Genomic DNA, 25,216 nt, shown 5'->3' with positions numbered 1-25,216 from the left:
TTGCTGTGGACATTGTTAAAACTACTTATATTCCGCACACACGGAATAGACAATACATAACCACAATATAAATATCAACTATAGCAATATTTTGTGAAATGTTGTAACTTCAACTTAATTTAATTACTATGCGAAATATAGTACAGCCATCAAGTCACATCGAGTTACCCTGAAGAAATATGGCGGGGTAATAGCGACGATGTTGCAATGAATTTGTGTAGGTTGTTGTGCTGTCGCCTGGTACATGTCAAAACTTTCGTATACAACATACTACCCTACATGGATCTCTGCTGGCAATAGAATTTGTGTGTTATTGTTCTGTTGTTATTAGAATCTTAGCTGCAATTTACGTATCTGGCTGAATTCCTTTCAAGAAGTAAATATATTTATTGTACTTCTATATATATGGATTTTTAGTATTTTTTTTCTAATCGATCTTGTTTTTGTTAAAACTATTTTCAAATTTTATTTCAAACGCCCAATAATAATTGACATCTGAAACTTTTTTTAATGTTCGTAATATTTATTTAGTTCGGTACACATTTTGTTCTGAACAAAATCGAAATTGGAACATTTAAATAAAAAAACAATTGCTTCTGCAGAGGCGGTTGAATCAGCTGAGTTGTTCTAGTCATCACGCAGAAGAAGGACCTTCCAGAATATGAAAGAAACGTTTTAGTAAACGAAATCAATACAAATTTTGTTGAAAATCGTGATTTATAACGTTCAGTTAGAGCGAAACCAAAATGAAATCTTTCTTATTTATGTATGTTTACCTAAGTATTAATCAAAAACATTACGTAAAACATAATGTTATCCGCTCTCTGAACAAGACTGTTACGAGTACATTTAATTTTATATTTGAAATGTTACAAATTAATTTGCCAAACAAATAGTTGAGTAGAATTAAAATTTAAAAATTTACATCAGTAACTTCAATTTATAATTCTAATAATCGCTTGCAACTATTTTATTATTAAAACTTAATTATCGACAATAAATATAGACAATAAATATATTATATATACTTTACTAAACCATGGGAAACCAGGGCGAATTACTAGTTAAATATACAAATAACCGGTTTCCAAGGAACCCGAGGCCAACCACATAATACTTGTCGACGAATAATTTATTTTCAATCAATATCGGTCATGTGATAGCTCTGATATTTCGTTACCTTGATGGTTTTTTTTGCTCTAAATATTTTATTCCAAGGTTAACCAGTTAGTTTTGAGGAACGTTACATGTTCATTAACTTTCTTATTGAAACGTAATGGAAGATTTGTTGAAGTGCAAAATATATACTGGCTGATAAATGTAGCGATCAAAGAAATCTGACTTTTTAAAGGAACTTCGACCTGAAAAATATATTGTACGAGTATTATTCGATTCTATATGCGGTCGTTACGAAGTGCCAGTAGTTTGTTGCTATTTGTTTTTGTTTGTTTGGCTAATTGTACAGTCTATTACAGACAAACACAACATGCAAAACATAATAATTCGGAAGAGAGAGAAAAATATAGGTATATAATTTTTTTTCTCTCTTCCGAATAATCTCTTCCGAAAATAGTAAGACTTATACTAATGGCAAACAAAGAAAAAGCAGAAAAACAAATGTTACATAAAACTAGTTTAAGAACCATTTTCGAATTTTACAGCGGGGAAATTACCATGGTATATATTAATATAAAGTTTGGAGTAAAAAAAAGTGCCTGTGAAGGTCTAATTTCTGAATGCTTTGCGTTGACTTTGGCTTTGAAACTCAACCTATATACATATAATAAACATCCATATCATAGCACATTGGCGGTCTAAGCGTCTATTTTAGTCTAATTTGATGATCCCTGCATGTGATCAGACCTCAACAATCCGCATAAAGGGCCTTAATTAACCCTAACTGGGTCCTTTGTTTTCGAGGACCGGCCATATTCATCTTATAAACATGAGTACAGACGCCTTGTGTGTTAACGTGATGGGAATTGCAAAACGACGTACTATTTGAAGGGGAACTGAAAATTTTGTTTCGTACAAATTATTGATTGTCTATTAATTTATTCACAACTAGCTTTTGCTTCGCCTGCGTGAATTTTCCGGGATGAAAGATGCCCTATGTTCTTCTCCGTACTTAAAACTACATGGATGCAAAATTTCAAGAAGATCGGTTAAGTAGAGAGAGCGTGAAGACAGGAAGAAACAAACTTACATTCGTATTTACAACATTAATTAGGATTAACTATTATACATATATTTTCCTTTTTTAATATCGAAGTCAGTTGGTCGCTACATCGACCTTTCCTCCGGACGAAGATTTTATCATCTAATGATGTTTTAGCATCTCGTCTTGTCCTCTCAATATCACATGACAGGAAAATTCTTAACCTTAGTATAATTCCCTATCCATGTAAATATAAATGTGAAATTGTGTTCTTTTTCCTCCTTTTGCTCCTTCGGAATTACGTCTATTATAAACTACGTATGGATTGAGTCCTTTTAACCCCCGACGCAAAAAGAAGGGTGTTATAAGTTTGACCGCTAAGTGTGTCTATCTGTGTACGTGGCATCGTAGCTCATTAACGGGTTAACCGATTTGATTGCGGTTTTTTATCGATAGCAAATTTTTATGCGGTGGTTCATAGATATGTTTGATCAAGATCGGTTAAGCCGTTCAAAAGTTGTAGCGAAATGTATATTTAAAGTGGTTTTTTTTTTAATTTGTCTAACAAATAAAATTGTTGGTGAAGAGTTCATTGGAGAGCTGGAGAGTGATATAAGCTACTTTTTACAGCGGGCGGACTTGTGTCAAATAAATAAAATGTTCAAAACAATCTTCCACTAATATTTCCGGCTAACTTCTCGTCAACTACTTTCGTTACCAAACTTTGAACTCTTCGCCCAATTGAACCCAATTAACTCAGGATGATATCGATTGCTCATTCCTGTCTCCCAATTAACGATCTCAAAAGCCACGTAAAACAATAACCCTTCAAAGCACCTATATTAATTAAAACTTAGGCTTGTTAACTCTCCGAGAGTAGAACTTTATTATCTTTTCATTGTCCACTTGGAGAATACAGTCAACAGCATATGATGATGTCTTGACCTGGACATCCATTTCCCAAAATATCATCTTGAAAATTTCTTAACTTTTGTAAAATGTTATTTCATTATACGAAAAACATTATGCGCAAAATCTTAATACTTTATTCCATAACTAAACTTAAACTTTATTTTCATGGAATAAAGTAAAAAGGATGGAATAAAATAAAAATAAAGTAAAAATGGAATAAAGTCAAAATGTTTATAATAAACTTTTAACTTTATAATTATTAACTAAATAATTTTTCGAAAAATGTAGCTACTACAATATGCGAAAAAGACCCAATTTCTCACGATGTTATTTATCGAAGCAGAACGTGACCTGCGCTTCATGACCAGCTCGCTCACCGGACTCCATCAACTACTCAAATTCAGTGTCGATTCCCTGCTCTCACAGCCACATAATTAATTACCATTATAATTTGAATTGACTGTACTGGATAGCTGTTAGTTTCAAAGTAAAAAGGATCCAACGTCATTTAAGTAGCTTCAAACTTAAAACTAGCTGAGAAAGATGCCTTACTTTGTCCTTTTATTAGCTTCATAAAACGCGTTTCTTTTATCATGTTTCTAAGATGTCAAAGTAGATAAACTCCCTTTTTCATTTAATTATATTCCTTCTTCAGTATGTTACTTGTACTTTGTTCGAGTAATTACGATATTCAGCAGAGCTACAGTTGGCATAAAGCTCTAAATAATAAATAAAACAAACAGAAGAGTAGAATTCATACATTTGACGACCTCGTTGGCGCAGTGGTAACGTGCTTGCCTCTGAACCGAGAGGTCCCGGGTATGATCCCCGGTCGGGTCTTATTGGAAAATGATCTTTTTCTGATTGGCCCGGGTGTTTATCTATTTATGTATTTGTTATAAAATATAGCATCGTTGAATTAGTATCCCATAACATAAGTCTCCAACTTACTTTGGGGCTATATATAACATTAATATAATATACATAACATTAATATTATAAATATTAAAGTATGGTATTTGTCCTTTTTTCTTTTTAATTTTCATGCGGGCAACGTCACTTTTTCACGCCAAAACGGGGCAATTAATTAAAGTGATGTTTTATGTGGCAATTGGAAGGGATAGACATAGGTTTTCGGTTATCTAAATTTTTTCACCTATGCTCTAAAACCTTCGTTTCGAATTCGTAACACCTAGATGGTAAAGGAATGTATAAAATACTGTGTAGTATTTCACGGAAAGTTGCAACATAAAAGCAATAATTTGCATTACTACACGGCTCCCTCAACAGGGAAGTCACATAATCGTGACGTTGTGGACATCTGAATGTCACTAAAGAGGACATAACGATGTGACGATTAATAACCATTATAAATAGTCTAATCACGACTCTTGTTATCGTTAATAACCGGTAAAGCGTGCTACTCATTAACTGTTCGTGAATGTGCTTATTATGTTCGTAATTTTTAGGTGGCAGCTGCGAATAATCATTTTTGAACTTCGATGTATTTCACAAGTAATTTTGGTTACAGTGAAACCCAAAGGTTTTTATCATCGTTGCCATAAGTAGACTTTTTGATCAGCTATTTTATTTCTAAATGTGATTCAAGTTATCATAAAAAATGTTAATTATTTCCGAATCGCTCTCTCATCTGAACGTTTTCCCGTTTACTTCCACAGCCGCAGAGCGCCAGGCTTTCTCCCCTTGTGCCAGGCCCTGCGGCATAGCCAGGCATTTGTTTTCTATGTATCTTGTCGGTTTACGCAAGATATAGCCATATCAGCACAGACAATTATTTTTGAATATACGTAAATTCATGTAATAAATTCGCTCAGTGAGTGGTCAGTTTTACTTTTCCTCGTGTGTCCACTTTCATAATACAATAGTCCATTGCGTAACACAGGTCACGTTTGCAGCTGAAAATGACGGCGAAAGTTGAAAGTACGTTATGTTAACAAATCTTTGGTAGAGAACCTCTATTATGTAGGTTACATTGTCAATCGACCCGTACACCTTGGCGAAAGTCTTAAAATTTGCCAGAGTGACAATTTATTGCTTTACAATATATTTTGTGACAAAGAATTCATTTTTAGAGCTGCCAATTAGAGTTAAAATAATAAAACCAAGTGCGAGTCTGACTCGCGCAGCAGGGTTCCATACTATTATCTATAAAAATGGCAAAACATCACGTTTGTTGTATAGAAGCGTAAATAATACATATTTAGCTTCCATGTAGCAAATATTGTTTTTTCTGTTTTTTTATATTATTGTAATAGCGGCAACAAGAATACATCATTTTTTAAACTGTCTATATGACAGAGAGTCTTAGCAATAGGGTTCGTTTTACCCTTTAAGTACGGAACCCTAAAAATATGGTAGAAATATCCTACATAACCTGTTCACTCAATAGAAAAAGTAAAAATACTGCCTTTATCAACTTTCCCAAGCGCTCACAACCACAAATCCGAGTGGCCGACGTTACGTGAGGCCCCGCAAATTGTATCATTGTAACGGTCTTTAGTGTCATTCCATCTCCGTACCCACAGTACAATAAATTGCACTTGTCTATACATAGTCTGTGGTGCAACCGCAAGTTATGTTAACTACAATTGGACACAATATTCACCGCAGTATTGTTATGTTCTACTTGATTTCTAAGTGCTCTATAAAAATTTAATTCTTGAAGAAAACCCATATTGAAACGCATCTAATCAAGCGCACATGCTCATAGTCTGTAAAACTTGTAGGCTTAGCTTTTTTTAACACCAATTTATATTACTCATTGTTATTGCAAATATTTTTTTTCTTTCTTTCCTTCGCACTTTAATTATTCTTCGAAGCGCACTCTTTAGTTGCTCGAAGAGCACCTTTTGGTTACTAAAAGATGCGCTTAATTAGGTACGTTTCTTAACGAGTGTGCTTCGAGGAATACCTATCTCAAATATTTTCTTGATTTCATACAAACAAATATTTCGCTAAAATTTACGAAAATTCTTGTAAAATAATTCTTCGCTTAATGTTAATTCAATCTTACAGGTAATTAACATTTAACTTGTTAATATTTAATGCTAATTTAAATATATTGTATTCCATAAATAAGTCATGTCAATTCTATAAGTTATGACAAAATCTGTTCAATTGCAATACTGAACTCTTTACTCTAAAATATAAAGTATGTTTCAGTTCGCGAAGTAATCGTGGGAAAGATCACAATCGGGATGCGAATTCCAAGTAGGCTATGTTACTTCTTTGTCCTTTTGCTAGTGTCGAGTGAGCGGTGAGTGGTATTTTGTATTTAAACTGTCACTGGCTGGAAATTATACTTACGAAAAAAAAATTAGTTTTCAAGTTTGGATCTACACTCAATTAAATTACAACTGGCAAATATTATGAAAGGCGAATATTATGAACTGGCAAATATTATGAACTGGCAAATATTATGAAGATTATATATTTGAAAGCTTTTTTTAAAATTTAAAAATGGAATTTGTGTTTTAAATTTTGATTAGGCTTAAATACAATGTAATGTGCTATTTTATATCGCCAAAAAAGAAGTTGTACAAATTTATTAAAGTTTGAAATTTTTATTACAAATTTTTGAAAATGCAATAAATAATCATTTTGTAATTACGAAATGTAATTAGCCCATAGACTTATAATATCTGTAGTAACATTACGAGTTTATTTTCATATTAATATTACTTCGAAATCTCGTACCAATTATAGAAATCCACAAAAGTGCTTGAACATTGCCAAAATTCTGGATGGAACTCAATTTTAGAACAGTATGGGAAAATTCCGAACATGGCATTCCGTTTAGCGAAACTATCGCGAAGTGCCAACTCCAAATAACATGTTAACTACATTTTGGTGAACCAAATTTCTGTGATCATTAAAATTCGTATTAATTCGGGCGCACCACTGGCTTTATTGCTACTAATTTGCAATTTGATAAAATTGTACACAAACTGTTCCGTAAACTTGTTTTAACGTGAAATATTTAAAATTTATCACAAACAAAATAATTTTGAAATGAACTTAGTTTAAATGAAAGCGGCCAATTAAAATGCGTTTGATTTAAACATGTATGGTGCAAATATTACTAGCAGAAAGTTCACAACATTAACGTTTCAGAGTTTTGCTTATAGTGCCTGATCGAGTATAATTAACATGGACTAAACAAATAAGTATACACTTCTGATTAATTTATTGTTTGAGTTTGATTTATTGATTAATTAATATCAATGTGTTCATAAGTTAAAGTTCGGAATTTCAGTGAGTATGGGTAATATCTTACGCAAATTTTATTGGCTCAATTTCGATGGAATTTGGTACTTGGCTAGAATAAACCCTGATATTTTTCCGCAGATTTTTTCTCTATAACATAATTACTTAACACTTTCATATTATCGGTAATATGTATTGAAATACATGTTTTTAATATAAGAAGTCACACATTTCAGAATCTCATTAAAATTTAATTTTACCGCAAATGTAATTTTGAAATTTGTGGTTATTTAATAATTTGGGCGTACAAATAGTCGGTCCAAAATGGCGCCTCACTGGGTTTGAATCGAAACCAATTAAGTGGCGATATGAGTCCAATTTTCGACACTCGACGTTTGTCAGCCACTAGTCTGTTGATGAGCTATTCAATATTTGTCATATTGACAATTTACTATGTTATTAGTTATTAACAATTGTGTTTGTTAGCAACGAATTTACTCCAATCAAATATTCAATATGTCTGTATTCAATGATTTGAATGATTTGTTCAATATTCAATAATTTGAATAACTCTTCATAGATACTACTTTTATATATTTTGGTACAATATATTGTTTTGCTGTAACTTCATTAAAAGTGTGTGAAGTGAATACCAAGTCTGTTTCTAGAGAGATCTCCTTGTACGATACAACTGCGCGGGATTTTTGTAGATCTATGAAGTGAATCAACGAACCCGAACTGATATTTATATACAATTGTGTTATTTCTAACATATATTAAAAACTCGAAGCATGTCTTTTGGTTTTTAGATTCGTTTTGATTGGAAAAAAAATATCTAAAATACCTTTTTAGAAAATATTACTCTCTCCCGAAATTCCCACTGAAATGATCGTCCAAAAAAAAATGTTGACTCGATTTTTCTTTTGTAAATTTCCGCTCAAAACTAAAGGATACCTTGTGTCAAACCTTTTCGAATGAGTTAAATTTATTTGCTATCTAAGATTCGAATAAACGAGAGCTCCCGAATAACCTGTCAACATGATTAAACTTTTGCCTCTTAAAAAGTCCTTTATTCTCGAAAACTGTGCGTTTTGTTTTCACCAATAAGCGTGCTGTTTAATATAAAGCCGATTTGTCCCAGTTATTAATTTTTGAAATTCATTTTACATAAAAATATTGTATATCAATAGCTGGACATCATGGTAATAGTTTAATAATAAGTAATATATTTTATCTATTGTTACAGAGACGGGGAGTACGGATAAGAGCAATGGTATGAAGGAACCGGGATCACCTGAGGAATTGGTACGTTATGTTTCATGAATCACGATTGCATATTATTTACCTATTTAGGGCTATACTCGACTGAAGCTGTGTTAAGCTGTGCGAATAGTACTCTGCTACTAACCAAATCTAGATTTAGAACAACCAATAGAATTTCATACGAGGTTACGTCATATGACGGAGTTTATATATGAAATTGTGTTAAAGATTCCCGATTTCTCTGGCGTTCCATACAAAAAAAAAATCAACAATGAAACCAGACAAATCTTTTTCCCTATTTTTAGTGCGGATCGAGGATAGCATTGACAGCATTATGTACGACGTATTGACCTTTAGCAAATTCCTAAAGGTAAAATCAGTTGCTTTGTGAAGATTTCCTTTGAAGAGGGTAAGATTCGTGGGTATCCCAGTGTCGTCACGTTTCGTTCATTTGAGCCAGATTTAGATTTGTGGTTTTCAACTTGATTGTTTCTTATACGTTTTAAGGAACGTTTACACTTTGCGAGCTTAAGCCGTGCGAGTTTGCAATTTACTTTTCACTTTTGACTTCTTAAAGGCTTCAGGCGTTCATGAAATTTTTGACGAAGACTACATATTTTCGTGTAAAATTAAAAGTCAGCAACGCACAGTCGATTCTTATTGGGTTGCATTCAGTTTGAATTTCTAAGACTGATTCTTGAAGGAAAAATCCCTGGCAAAAGACCGCCCTCGACGAAAGTGGTTTGATGATATAAAGGATTGGACCGGACTTAGATACAACCAACTGAAAATAGCGGCCCAAAGTCGTGAGGATTTCCGTATGCTGAAATCCAAACTTCAATTCGAAGATGGCGCCCCATGATGTGATGGGTTACATTCATCAATCAGTCACTCAGATTAAAATGTATTTATTGCAAGTCATTAGTTTAGTTTGAATATGGTAAGATCTATATAACATAAATAGAAAATATGAGAGCTTCTAGGAGCCATTTTACTTACAAATAAAATTTTACAAGTCACCGTTTTTCATAAAACTGTGAAGTTATAATAGAAAACTTCGTTGCTCATCGTTACCTACTACCTACTAATACTATAAGACATCTTTAATACTTAAATTCTGTTAATGTTTATGTTAAAATTGTACCAGAGGAGATTGCTACAAAAGTCATTACATAATGTATAGTAGTAGTTATCTGAGTGTGGGTTGCACCGTCAAATTTGACGTTAACTTTAACGTGCGCAGAAAAATGTCTGCCATTTTGTCTAAACGTCAGCGGCGCGCTGGTTAAAATCAACGTCAAAATGACAGTGAATTCACCCTAAGTAATTACTTCCTGAAAACATAAAGAGAGCAAATACTCGGGAAAGCATTGCATATATTATTATAGAATAATATATGCAATGCTATAGAGCCATAAGCGTATTTCCATAGAATGAAGGGCCATGAAAGGACTGTAAGTAATATAAATGTAGTTGAGAATGGAAAGTCATTTCCGTCGAGACTATTCGGCCGATATTATACTATTTCCGCGGTCCGCCACGGAGCAAAAAACAAAGAGGAGACAACTTATTTATTTATTACTAGCTTTTGCCTACGTTTCTTCGTCCGCGTGATATTTCCGATTTTGAGTTTTGAGCGGTTATTCGGGATAAAAGCTACCCTATATCCTTCTCCGTACTTCAAACTACATATTGTATGCAATTTCAAGAAGATTGGTTGAGTATACGAAACAAACTTACTTTCGTATTTATAGTATCAGTTAGCTTTAGGATTAGCAAACAAAACAGATTACAATCCAATAGTACTGTGCTGAATTATATATTTAATCACGTGATACACAAAAATATTACGATCAAAGTAAGGTTTAAGCAAGGCGTAAATGGGCACTAGATTGTATTCAAATTACATGTGCATACAGATACAGAAAATCACAACAAAGTATTTTGAAAAAGGAATTTAACAAATGAATGTGTCACGGCGGACGCAATACGTCTGTGCACGCTTCATGGTAGCTGTACACAAGTTGATACATTGATATTTACATCTCACCATCGAGTTGACTCGCAGTGAGACGCAGCTATCCAATCACAGTGTGCCATTGTGACGCAACGACAACCACACCGCTATCCAACCAATCACGGTTCGCTGCGTTTCATTTCGAATCGATTTGATAGTGAGAAGTGAAATGCAAATCCGCATTTCGTCTTCGGGTCGTACTTTATTTGGTCCGTGATCCGGACTGTGATTTGCGGAATAATAACTGAAGATTACTATAAAATACGTCGCCTCTATCACTCACAAATTGAGCACGTTATTGTTATTGTAAATATATTTTTGAGCTTAGTTTTTTCGTAAAAAATTGCTCTTGATACGATTTTTTTGCCTGAGAACAATAGATTTTACCTAAGAACATGTACACCACACCTAATAGAACATTTTACCTAAGTTTTTATAAATTTTATTATGGAAATATTTGCTTTATAATCAAAGAAATGTTTATGTACCTATATTTTTATAAATTTTCTAGCATTTATTTTTAAAGTAGCATTTGTTTTCATATTTCATTATCGTTGCTATTTCCTGCGTAAGGTATAATGAAATGACAGCAATCAAACGTCGATTCAGATCGCAGGACGCCACAGCAGATGTGTGTGAGTATGACTGATCGTCTGTCTGTCATTAAATGTAGATTAGTTGTCTAACGCGAGGTAAATCTGCAGCATTGCAAGAACTTAGTTTGAACGCTAAGCATGATATGGAATTATTTAAGTTTTCCACTTTTTTGGCGGGAAATATATTTACGAGGAATTTTCAAATGATTTTTTAATCGAAAATGTGTAAAGTTATATTAAAAGAAAAAAGTTAAAAGATGTTTCCTTTTGAATGTCCTAGGCAGCCTAGCCTTTACTTTAATCTATACTTCCATACTAATAATATAAATGCGAAAGTATGTCTGTTTGTCAGTTCCGCTTTCACGGCTAAACCGTTGAACTACTTATTTAAACAAAGACTACTTTTTTCCAAAATCGACAACCAAATATGAATACTATTGCTACGTAACAGCTGCCAAATCCATGTCTCCCTTAGTCAGCTCCTACGACATCCATGGGATGATATGATATGGTCAGAACCACATACCTAGTAACCCTGTATATTTAACCGGAGATAAATGGGTTGGTTTCCGATACTCGCATTATCCGATTCAGAATCGAATTCCGAGCAGTTGGACGCGCGCCAACCATAGCGGTTATAAATAGACTCCTCCTTACGGTAAATGACATTTGCAACTGCATTCGATTAAACTTCATTAATGTATGGAACTATTTGAAAAGAAAAAAAAAAGTTTTTTTTTTTAGAAAAATCGAAATTTAAGCCAATCCACCAGTTAATGTTTCAGACAGAATAATGGAAGGGTACGCTATTTTACTTAATCGGCGCCGGCGCTCTGCTGGTTAAAGCTAACGTCAAAGTTCAGTAGTGGAACGGAGGCTAGCTTACTCATAAAAATGTTAAAACACACTTTGAGCTAAAGTAGGTTTTGTCTCTTTCTGTCAATTTTTAAATATTATAAAGTGCTATATTGGCACAAGATATTTTAGCTTAAACTATGCCTTGACTATTTTATGAATAATGGGACATATTTATATCTGTAAATTTATTTTATCGATTTAAATAAATTCGCTACATGCTTCGTTAATGCATCTGAAATATCCGCAACGGGCTTGAAAAATATTAATTTATCTACGATTTTCACAGTTAATTTCCTCATGTCAATTATACATAAAATACGAAGTTAATAAGACACAATTATATCTACGATAAGGAAATTGAGTTCAAAGGCACATTTTCTCAGGCAGTATCCGAATTAGCTCCTGTAAATATTAATATAACTTTCATTAACCCCTTTGCCTTTATTGAGCTACCTTCATTTAATTTACCTTACACTAAATTAACATTAATGCGTTTTGATGTTTAATTAGGATCTAGTTATCTGTTCTATGAACCATATTACAATATTATAAATTGAAATTTGAAATTGAATTGCAAAAGTATCATAGGGCCCAGGACAAAAACCTAAGGAAGACAAAAGCCCTTAAGCCAAGCCCAAAAGTAGGACACACAAACAGTCTTTAAAAAAATAAAAATAAAAATTCAATCTATTTATAGGCACACACTAGGTATGTGCTAAAAATGTTTTCATCTTTGCGAAACGGCACGGTATAATTAAGAAAACATATTGCCGGCTATACACATTATCGCGAAACAGTTCGCGGAACTTTAGCAGATTCGGCATACATTGGTGTTTTACGTTGCGGTAAATAATAGCTTTCATTGTATAGTATTACATAAGTTATACCTAAATATTAAGTATCTAATAGAGCGTTTGTAGATTTACCATCAACAAGGAAAGAAGAAGCATTATATAAAGATGCGATTAAAAAATATATTTACCTAGAAGATTGAACCAAACCTGTTTTACATCCTTATTATTAAAAGTAGTGGTGACTGTATACCCGTATTTCAACCATTTTCATAACCAAACATGTTATCCGTAAAACATGCGAATGTCCTAAACTGAATAAATTATGATGTCCGTTCCACCTGAGCTTGTGTTTTTTCATGAAAAATGTTTCATGAAAAGTACTTACATCTTGTTTTAACATTATTCTCTTTAGATTCCTCTTCTTTTGTGTTTAACATAAAGTATTTATGTTAAGTTTTATGTCTTTATGTTGAAAAGTTATGAGTGGCGTACGTTTGTTATCATCATGAGTCTCGAGATTTTTCTTTTATGGTCTTTTTTTTCTTCTATGGTCTCAAGCATTTACATAACACATGTAGGATTCCTCTTGTAAAATTTTACTTTTACATTTTTCTAAGAACGAATAAAAATTTAGAGTATTTCTCGTGGTTGACAAAGAACGAATGGTACAGGAAAAAGAAGGTTGGTGTAGATAGAAATCTTATCTAAATGTGTATAATGAAGACGACCATCGTGGCCTAGTTCTCACCACGCCCGTCCGCTATCTAGGGTTCGACTCCCAGCCCGAGAAAATAATTGTACCAGTGATCACAAATCTTTGTCTGCGGTTAAGGGTATGTTGTGTCCGTTTCTGAGTTTGCGTCCATCGGACACACGATAGCAATCGCAAGCTTAGTGTTTAATGTGGGCCAAAAAATCTTTACGATAAAATTGTCGTATGTCAATTTCCACAAACATTTTTATATTTAGAGCAAACTAACACGTCAACGCATCCAAGCATCCTCATGGATGTTATAATTTCATAGCTCTGTCGCGTAGGCTCGGCGTAAACGTCATAACGGTGTGACCCCGATTGCGGTGTCACACGAGACGCGTTCCGACTCACGCTGGGCTGACAGCGATCTTGGGATTAATGATTTTTTAAAGTGTGGAAAACACCTTTTTCTACCACCCAGATGGACAGTTACGTGGCGCTTGTTTCACATTAAACATGTATTTCAATATAACAACATCACACAATTGCTGTAGCAAATATTTAACGATGTAATCTCAATGTATCGTTTTAAAGCTTCATAATTCCGTTTCAAAGAAGAGCATCCTTTAAGATAGCCCTTAATAAAAGCAATCAACCCAATTAAACTAAGTTGGACCCTGAATTATCGAGGTTTATCCGTCGCATAGTAATTAGATGCTCAAATATCAAAACCACATGCTATATTAACACATTGGTAGAACGTGTCGTGGTCGCTGTCATGCAAACGTCAGCTTTAATGAGATACGGCGATAAGTAGGCATGCAAATAGAAAAACTGGATGGGACAAGTTAAAGAGAACGGAAACTACGTACGACACACATCGAGTGCTAAATCAGGTTCGTGTGTTCCTTAGTAGGGCAATTGTGTCGGAGTACATCTACTTCACACGGATACGGATAAGGGATTAGGTGAAGTGTTGTAAATGCGTTTCATTTTATGTGTATCTTCATCGGTCGGAGGATATTTTTGTATACTAGATTACGTAAGAATCTATATAAATCTGTTGTGGAATGCTCTTCACAATAAATGTTTAACTACAGAACCATGAATTGAATGCTTCCGGTGAAGGGAAACATCGTGAGGAAACCTGCACACTGGTGGACAGTTTAGTTCACTAGTTCGTATGCGACTACCTGCCACTAGATGTCAGTAGGTAGTCGTAAAAGCCAGGTGCCTTCAAGCGACTGAAAAATATCTGACTAGTTTAAATGATCTAAGATTGAATAGGAGTAATCAAGAAGTCATAACTAATCTTAGGAGATTTTAAAAAAAGTGTTAAAGCTATAAAAAGACAGGATAAATATCTATTATCCCTTTGATTTCCGCCGATATTTCTTTACAAATCACTAAAATTACGTCTGTATCCAAAAGTGGAACAGTGTTACTACAGGCGCTTGCACGTTTGCATACTCTCAATATGGCTCTGGCATTTGGACCGCGTGAGTATCCATACTAGGTGTTATGACTCACAAGGGAATTTCGTAAGTTTATCTATGGGTTAGCTTAGCTTAATCCTTGTTTTGTCGATGTCAAATGTTGAAATAATGAATTGCCGCACCCACGTTAAATTACCGGCGCCAGACTATGATGGTATTATGATGTCTGGTGTCTCTAATCCCGGCAAGGGAACATTTTATAATATAAAAGATAAATTATAATAATGTAGTTGTTACACTCATACTCGAGAACAACAAAGAACTTTACATAAAAAATATCGTAATCAGTTTTGTTCTAGAGGATAATAAATATAATAAACCAGTCACACAGATTGAGTTAGCCCGAAAGTAAGTTTGAGACTTGTTTTATGGGATATTAACTCAACGATACTATATTTTATATATATATATATATATATTTACTTATACATATAGAGGTGTAGATAATTCAAGACAGGTCAATTTGTATAGAATCATTTTTCATTTTGACCGGGGATTGAATCCGGTACCTCTAGATTAGTAAATAAATATAAATAAATAAATATATTAGGACAAATCACACAGATTGAGCTAGCCTCAATGTAAGTTCGAGACTTGTGTTATGGGATACTAACTCAACGTTACTATATTTTATAACAAATACATATATAGATAAACATTCAAGACCCGGGCCAATCAGAAAAAGATCATTTTCCATCATGACCCGACCGGGAATCGAACCCGGGACCTTTCGGTTCAGTGGCAAGAACTTTACTAATGCGCCACCGAGGTCATCAAAGCCGAGTAGTAGTTTGGCATGATAATCATTCGTCACACGACATCACACTTTATATTATATCGTATGGTTATTTCTGTAATAGAATATCCTATATTCATGATTATACATACATACAAAACATCTTACAACTTCTGTACAAGATAAAATCACGAAAGTAAATATGATTTGATTACAGCCTTATCATATGAATACCTTCTTAACGAGTTCTTCAGCGTCACTTATGATTTCTCAATCAAGGAGATTGTACTAGCTAACAAGCTTCATATACACGGCGCATAAACAAATACAGGCATAATAAAATTAAAGAGACAACATTTTGTTACAAACCAAAATGAACATGGTGAGAGAGACACTTGTTAGGCATATTTACATGAAAATTCACCGATCACTGATTGAGTTAACGCGTTGCTGCGACTCTGCTTGCTTATAGGGTTGTTAGACTTTTCGGGAATAAATTGGCATAAACCCGTCTATGGTAGATAATTATTTTTTAGTGATCTTTATCGCATTTCTTGGAATTATATTGTCTTTGTCTATTGTATTTGTTATTGATAACAATATTTTATTGATAAGTACTTTAAGTTAACATTCGGTAAACACAGAGAGAATCCACTCATCCATTATATCCGTTTTCAAAATCATAACAAAACTGATCTGATATTCTATTTTACGGTTTTCAAGTTTGCTTAGCAAACATCGTTGAAATTGAACGTTCGCAATTCTATTTTAAAGGATTGTGTATCTGACTAATCTACATATATTTAATATACGATATAGAATTAAAATAAATACATAAGTTGTTGAAACTTAAGTTAATTTGGTATTAAAGTTTAATTCAAGTTTGGTTAATGATTTATCGATAAGAATGGTAAATTCATCAATTCTACAATTATTTATCTGCCCTTGTGGAAGTATCTCTAAATTCGGACTAAACAACCAAATTGCAGAGCCCAAATCCTTTGTGGTTTACTAATTGGAATCAACGTTTAGCCTCCGATTTTGGCAGATCAGCCGTGTGAATCTGTATATCGGATGATACCCACATCTGGATTATTCCGGACCAATAGTTCTATAGGTAGGCCCCGTGTGCAATACACACACGGAAAAACTGAATTAGAAATGGACCTGAGAAAAAAGTTGTGTTGATGCTAATGTGTTCTATTATTAATTAAATAATGGTTAGGAGACTCGCTGCTCTTCCAGGTTTAAAATAAATAAATCTGAATGTATTATCAAAGTATTATCAAACTACAAGCGGTTTACTTACTTCCATTTAATAAAAGTGAATACAGGATAAAATTTACAAGTATATTGCACTAGTTCTCCATAGTCAGTCATTTTTGCTTTCCCTGTTTATTCTTTGTAAATGTATAAATGTCGATTACCATTTTTTGAAATTAGAATGGAAAATGCAGTTCGTCGAATTATAATAAGGACAACGAAATATGCTTCTCTATCACAGCGGTGATCCGATAAAACGCCTGCAGCTTGTAAATTATTGCGATTAAATTGGACAACTTGCCTGGGGCGAAATAAATGACTTTAATTAATATTAATAAGCGATTCGGTTGATCATTATTTCGCATGTTTCAATCTACTGAAATTCATATTGAAATTTATTTCCGAGAGATACATTTAAGGATTTATTTCCTTTATGCAACGAATACATCATTTCTTACACAGTAATTAAATTAAAATACATTACGTAAGTTCCCATGTTCCATATTAAAAATGAATTTACAACCCTATGACATAATTTACATTGCGCATGCATATGCAATTGGCAATTGCACGGTGTCTCTCGTTCATAAACTGTATCAAATGCGATCCACCCGGGACACTTCCGACTTCTGAGATATGGTTCAATCTACTGTATGTCAGGTGTCATGCATTGACCTCTGTGCAATGGTTTTAACGGCTAGTTTGCAGTAAATTCGTGTGGGTTGATGCGCTGTTCAATGTTTCAGCTCTAAATGCTACATTTTTAGATATTAATATATTTTATGAATAACTAGATTTTTGCTAAAGTACAATATTTCAAGTCTCGCATGCATATATGGTGTGGTGTTATAATATACTAGTTTATATTGAAAGGATGAAGAATTGGGCACTTGGAGAAGCGCTAACATACAAATACAAAAAAAACAATACAAATTTTGATATAATTTAGTTCACTGGTAGAGTATAGATAGTCATGCCGAAAGTCTTTGTGAAGTAGCAATATGCAGTTAGTCATAAAAAAACATAGAATGCGGCCAATAAAAAAAGTTACTTTTTTTTTGAAGCCCCGTCAATGAATAGAGCGCCCAATTGCATTAGGACTGAATATACTGACAGTTCTGATGAATGGGCTATCATAATGGCAAATCACTCGCTTCATAAATATGTACACAAGCCAACTGTATCATGAAAATTGGTCACTGCTCTATTTCTCCGAGTGTTTTGTGCGAGGTTTCAGTACGAATTCGATACGCGAAACTTTTCGCAGTGAGACGTCGCCAGCCAACCATACATACCTATTTGGGTCCGCCGGTCAACTCAACGTTAAATATTTGATATTTTTTTACGTTATGGACGGTACGAGATGACTATCACGTAACTTAGATGTAACTGAAGTAACTCAAAAGTATCCAAGTATCTGATTTTGTGTTTCAATTTGTAACGTTTAATTTTATAATACATTTTTTGTCGCATTATGCAAATTTCCACGCAAAGCCTGGGAATCGCGTGTGATCATTACCAGCCTAATTCCAACTGCTACTGTCTGGAAGCCAAGCGTGTGTCCAAATTGGAGATGGCACGCGAAAACGTCATTATACCCAAGGTTGAGGAGTTTTGCGAGTTTCGTTTCTAAGCTGTTACTTTTTATTGAAAGTACCGAAACTATTATTTGGTTATTACGTGAATAAGCCAGAACTTTCCTTGTTTGATAACTCTTTAACAAGCGATTTGCTGTACACAAACGTTTTGTTTTTCATTAATACATTCAGCAGAACTAATCTTATCACAAAAATCGTCATTAATTGAATAATTTTCTGCGCAAACAAGGCGCATATCGTAGAAAATACGAGAGGAGGTAATAATACGTCGAAGGCAGGTGGATCTTGAGATGAAAGCGAGGGTTCAGTAGCTGAAGGGTGCTCCACGCTTGCTTTGACTCCGGATTTAGCTCCGAGACTCGCTCCAGTATAATACCACAGGTTTTATGAAGTTTTACATTACAATTTATATCGTAAGTATTTGTTTGTAATGCATAGTGATATGTTAAAGATGTTAAGAGATCAGAAGAAAATATAATTTATATCTTCGTCACGGTCTAATTAATCACGCACAAGATCATTGATAGAAATAATTTAGCTAAATTTATTATAAAATAATCAAACAGGCTTATTTTAAGATAATAAAAATATTAAGTGTACCGAAACCATAGCACGTAAACTGACTGATGAATATAATTTTTGAGTCGCAAGTGTTGCATTCTTATATGGAAAATATTTTGAAACTTCACCAAGGGAAATAATTTATCAAATCAAATAAATGAATGTTTTTTTAAAATATTTATAAGTAACAATGACTCATTTTATTAGTAGTGCTTATAAAATATGTTAGTACACAATGTCGTTCCTACTAATACCTGCAAATAATTTATTTCAAAACAAAAAATAGGTATATATTCTAAAACCTAAACAAATCTGAACAGTGGCAGGCTCAAAAATGAAACAGCAAAAAGGCCGTACAGCGTCTAACGCCTTTGCAAACAAAAATAAATGTTTTCCTTCGGCAAATATTTGCTCTCTGCCGCTAACGAAATCCCAGAGGGCAGCACATGTGCGCTATAAGATTATGCCGGATTTAAAAGATAAACCGAACACAAATTAATTGAATACTAAATACAGATAAACAAAGCCTAAGTTGTGGCGTAGTTTCTAGAATATTTCGTTTTCTATTTTCAAATTTTATTATTTTTCTTCTTTTTATTTACTTTTGCCAGCACCGGGCTACTTTCCAGGTAATATTCTGTGTGCAATATTTCGTCGAAATCTGTCCTGTAGGTTTTATGTGAGTAACAAACTCCTTCAGCCACTATATTAATTAGCAATTTTTTAAAATATTTGTAGTAATTAAGCTAAGTCTGACACTTGTCTGACATTTACGTAAAGTGGAATCAATTGTATCTACCTGAAATACAAGCAGGGGTTAGTATTAGAAACTACTTATATCAATTCAATGTAGTAAAAAAAAAACGGAAGCAATAAACAATTTGATGAACTATCTCGTTAACATCCATTACAGAGAATTCGATGTAAACAAACATTATGGTTGGTGCATTAGAAGTTTTCACCCACGTTTGTAGTCCAAGGACGTGATACGGTAAATAACGTATATTTTACTTTAAACTTTATAGTTCTGCGAGGTGAGTTCAAGGATGATGGATGATTCACTACAGGAAAGTAGGTGACATTTTTATTTTCAGTATTTACGTACACGTTAATTTTATATTTTAAAAGTTACTCTCCACATCCATTCGGCGTTACATTCCAGATTTTATTAAGAGACATTATTCCAGGCACATAGGTATGTATATTGTTTTTTTTGCGATTTCAAGTAGTTATTTTGCTCGAAGATATTTTCGTTACTGTGGCTAGAATTTGCTTCTTTGTTATAAATTCAAACCGTTTCAAACCCATAGGTACATTTTGCCAAGATGTCAATGCTCTGTGATCCAAATTAATTTATTTATCTTGAAAAGAACTTCATTTTTACGAGGTCGAATAGTGTCTGATGTTCGTGCCAAGATTTCCAAGTTTCAAAAACTAAAAAAAAATGAATGGGTGAATCACTAATGTCGCCAGTGAAAACAGGGAAAATGTACGCAATGTTATTAAATCCACTTCATTTCAAAATTAGAACGGTCAGTTGAGACAAACTGAGCGAGCGCGCGCGTCGCCTCGTGTTCGAATTTCGAATCTGTGATTGTAATTTTCAATTCATTTTGACATTTAAAAAGTTTTAAATTAAGTGTTTTTGTGTCAGTAATTTCCAGCCAGTTACAAAATTAATCGTTGTTTTGACAAACAGTTCATTACCTTTTCAAAAACTTTGATATTGTTAGATTCAGAGTGAACTTGGCGAATGTTTTTCTTGGAATAAGTTTAACGTATGACGTCTAGGTAATAATAATGGATTTTGTAGATTTTTCTTCGATTGATTTATTCGTCTAATATGTTATATAAAGAGCGAGTTACTTTTAAAGAAAATACTATTTAGTCTTCGATACGATCATACTTTTATACTGTGTTTCCAACGACGAGTTATGATAAGTGTATGATTTGTAAAATATATTACTTAAATTTTCTGTCTAATAAATTAGTATTATGTGAAATAAGTGAGTATATAAAATCATAGATTTTACAATCGTCGTAAAAATTACTGAATAAACTTTTTACCAATTAGTTTTGAAGCAATGTATTAATCGGAATAATATTAATCGAATCTATAATTTTTAATTACATCTCAATTTCGCCTTTTGTCAATTACCACGTGAAAAATAACTAAATCATCACTGTACATCGCCAACAGATACAAAATCAGCTTAACTGTCAAATTTTATCACTCTACGTAAATTGTTTTTAAATTGCCTCCCCGCAATCAACCCGACTGACAATTATGTCGTTCGACACTTTCAACACTGCTTTGTTAATAACGCGTGGCTTTATTTTGGTTAATTAACGCTTGTATTAAATTTTAGGATTATTGATTATTATAGAATATTGTATTGACAATTACAATAGAGGATATAAAAGATGAAAAAATTATAATTTCCAAACCCATAAATTTATTGTGTTTCCGCCTTAGCATAAGACCACCTACATACTCTCGTGGATATACTAAGAGATACCTGATCTTGGAAGCTGATAGGCAATAATATATCATATCGTATAGAGGCTTGAGGTCAGGCAGTCAGCAGAATGTAAAATCAAGATTTTTAGGTTTATTTTTCAATTCTATAAACCACTCTGAATTTTGTTTATAATACGATAGAAGATAAATGATATATTTTGAACACGTTTCATTTTATGAATTTAATTTTTCTTTCATTGTGGACTTTTCGTAAATTTTATTTTGATTTCTGAAAACTGAAATATTTTAGGTAATTATTAATTAGATAAAACTGAAATATATAATCTAACATGTTTAGCAAAGATTAATTTATCTTGCTCTTTTTCATAAAAAATAATAATTACCTTACCTCGATTATTCAAATGATTATTTTTATGTCCGTAAATCGATCGTGTAACATCACATTTATGGGATATATCAAGAAAATTTGGGGACCATCGAGTTGTCTATACAATTATTATAAAGAGTTTCTAAGTTTGAGACGGGTAATCTCCGAAACTACCGAACCGATTTCAAAAATTATTTCACCATTAGTCAGGTACATTATCCAAGATTGCTATAGGCTATATTTTATCCAAAAAAATTCCACTGGAGCGAAGTTCCGGGCAACATCAAGTATATCGGGAATAAATTGGACAGGAACACTTTGTATAAACTCAACGAAACCAAACATACAAAATAACGTCATCTGGTACGTCAACATCAGTGTGTAGCTGTCAAAACATGTGAAACAAGCCCATTGTCTATCGTGTGTTAAAATATTGTTGACAGTTTTGGGACCCGCGACGATTTCATTGAGTGAATCAAACAATGTGTATTGAACATCGTTTAGTACGGTAGATACAATTTGTCAATTAAGAGTGCGTTTCAGCTGTTAACTTTGACGTTAACTTTAACCTACGCAGAGAAACGCAAAGTGCGCCATTTCAACTAAATGACGGTCCTGTGACGGTTGTAGCCCCGAATGCAACCGGGAACATAGACGAGAGAGTGACAGAAAGAACTGTGAGTCAATTGGACGTGGTTTATCCCACTAATATTATAAAGTTTGTGACTATGTAAGTTACTTCTTCACGCTCAAACAACTGTGCCAATTTTTATGAAATTTTGCATTGAGGTAGCTACCTCGCTACCTTGGGTTAACAAATATAAAAAAATACTTACATATTGAAAAATCAAAAGTGAATTATAGATGTAAACTGCATTAGACTAAAACAATATTAAAGTAAGTTTCAGTTAATTTGAAAACAAGTTGCCTATTCGTAAATTTTTCAATTCATAAAAATCGATAAAAAAATTGGAAATGTTATCTATTTAAATAACAAGATGTGTAACGTAAATTATATTCAATCTAGATGCTTGTTATATCACGAATGACGTGTATCGTGTCTACCAAAATTTCAAAAATGTCCGCCCGAACTTACAAATCTGTACTAATCGCAGTCACAACACAGCTCAAATAAATCTCAAAGCCAGGGTTACCAATTTATATCAGACCAAATATAGTATTTTTAGGAATTAATTAGAAAATATGAAATTATAATAAGTACCTACTTAAATAAATAAAATTCTGACATCAGTGGTAGCAATAACTGACTCGAAAAGAAGAAGAAATACTGACATTGTAATACCTGAGGAAGATTTATGTGTATAATATATTATGTTTTTACACGAGCAAAGCCAGGACGGTCTGCTAGTTATATTACAAAGACACCACAAAAATAAAATAACAGAATTTCCTTTTATTTTATTCGATCAGTACCATGTTTAGTTTAATTTATGTTTAGCTTCCAATTTGTTTTTTGACTGACGCTATGATTCTAAAATATAGTATTATTGCCTATAATTACTATATTTTAGAATAATATGCTATATAAAGGAGGTGTTGGCAACCCTACTCAAAGCCGACACAACAAGTTGCTTCCAAATGTCACGGAACAAAACTAACGGTCGGTGAACCCTCTGTTCGTACAGTCGACAGCACATTATGGAAATCCACACTCTGCATAGTATAGTCAACAACACGTTACATAGTATACATAGTACATAGTACAGTCAACAACACGTTATCCTACCCAAATTCATTGCAAACTCGCCGCTATTACCGCGCCATGCCATAGAGGTTCATGCAGGGTAACTTGATGTGCTATTGACTGTACATATATTATCATGACTGTTTCCCATGGGATGTAATAATATGTAAAACACAGTGTTGCTAGATGTCCCGATTTTTGACTCAAGAATTGGCTGTCCTGTGCACAGCTCTGTTTTGATTTGTTAGATTTTCAGATATAGGAAGCAAAAAAAGACACGATATCGGCATACTTTTGCACAAAGGATAAAACTATGAATTAGATATTTCGAATTTTCAATCAAATTCGGCTAATTTAGTTTTTTTTATTTTTATTAAAACTGTGAAAATTACTAATGAGTTTTTTTTTTCTATTATTTGCTTTTGACGAAATTATCCCGCTTTATTATTACACCTTAATTTGCAACAACAAATGGCAACAAATGGCTCAGAATATGGACCTTGGAAGACAGAAGGGGAGGCCTTTGCCCAGCAGTAGGATACAAAATAGAGGCTATAAAAAAATTTGAAATAATGTTGAGATTTGACGAAGGGATTTTGACTAGACGAGAACCAAGTCACTTTTGGCACTAACTTTCAGACGATATGCGCTGGGCAGACGGAATAAATCATACGCTTGACACTTGGCCACTTCATCGCATTCCTACTTAATATATAGTTACTGCACTCCATTGAAGAGTTTGTTTAGTTACTGGTTCAAACTGGTTTAGATACTAGTGCGTAGTTAGCCGCGGATTTTATACATATGTTCATTGTTCGTAGGTCAAACAGAAAATAGATGAAAAGACTGCGGTGAAGTTTGTTGCGCAGCTTTTTATTCGCTTGCGCTTTGGAAGACTTAGTTTTAAATAATTTTTTACGTCAATATAATAAAGATTTTTGAATTTGAATGAGACTAGCTATGTACGTACGGGCCTTAACTTCCGTGAGAGTGTTGAACTAAAAAGTAATAATTTAGACTAAAAACTCAGAAATACTTCAGCTTCCTACTGGAGAAGGGATTTTACATAACGATTGAGTAGTTCTGAAGATTATCTCTTATAAACAAACTTACAAGCACTTCCAATTCAGTAATAAATCAGTGCCTGTTTATCACCTTCTCCAGGTGTCTCAAAGGAAAACTAAAATTTTCTATTTAGCAGATTAGTAGTTAAATGAAATGTTTCTTAAAAACTAGAACAATACAAGCTTAATTTCGAACTAAAGAAAACTACTTATATAAGTAGTACAAATGAAAACAAATCATTTATCGTATTTATCATTCGAACAATCATTTACATATACCTCATAAAACTATTCAGTCACAAATTACAAATATATCACAAAAATATAACATTACATAATTATAAATATATTACAAACAGAAAAAAAACATACATATTACACACACAAAATTATTCAAATTACAATAATTATAAATACACATTATT

General features: G+C 33.2%; 1 protein-coding gene across 5 annotated transcripts in view; it reads left to right on the top strand.

Annotated features, from left to right (window-relative positions):
- Positions 1-25,216, top strand: part of ASPP (Ankyrin-repeat, SH3-domain, and Proline-rich-region containing Protein) — a 275,934-nt gene that overhangs the window by 130,811 nt on the left and 119,907 nt on the right. For 3 of the 5 annotated variants that reach the window (XM_053752603.1, XM_053752606.2, XM_053752605.1), the window contains one exon: positions 8,544-8,602. In XM_053752603.1, the coding sequence (XP_053608578.1) occupies positions 8,544-8,602 (59 nt within the window). Of the gene's footprint in view, positions 1-8,543; positions 8,603-20,713; positions 20,965-25,216 lie in introns of those variants that run through there. The other 2 variants (XM_053752607.1, XM_053752604.1) reach the window with 2 other exon arrangements.

The sequence above is a fragment of the Plodia interpunctella genome, chromosome 12 (assembly GCF_027563975.2).
Source record: "Plodia interpunctella isolate USDA-ARS_2022_Savannah chromosome 12, ilPloInte3.2, whole genome shotgun sequence".
Lineage (NCBI taxonomy): Eukaryota > Metazoa > Arthropoda > Insecta > Lepidoptera > Pyralidae > Plodia > Plodia interpunctella.
Note: the sequence above shows the minus strand (reverse complement) of the source record. Positions and strands in the feature narration are given on the sequence as shown.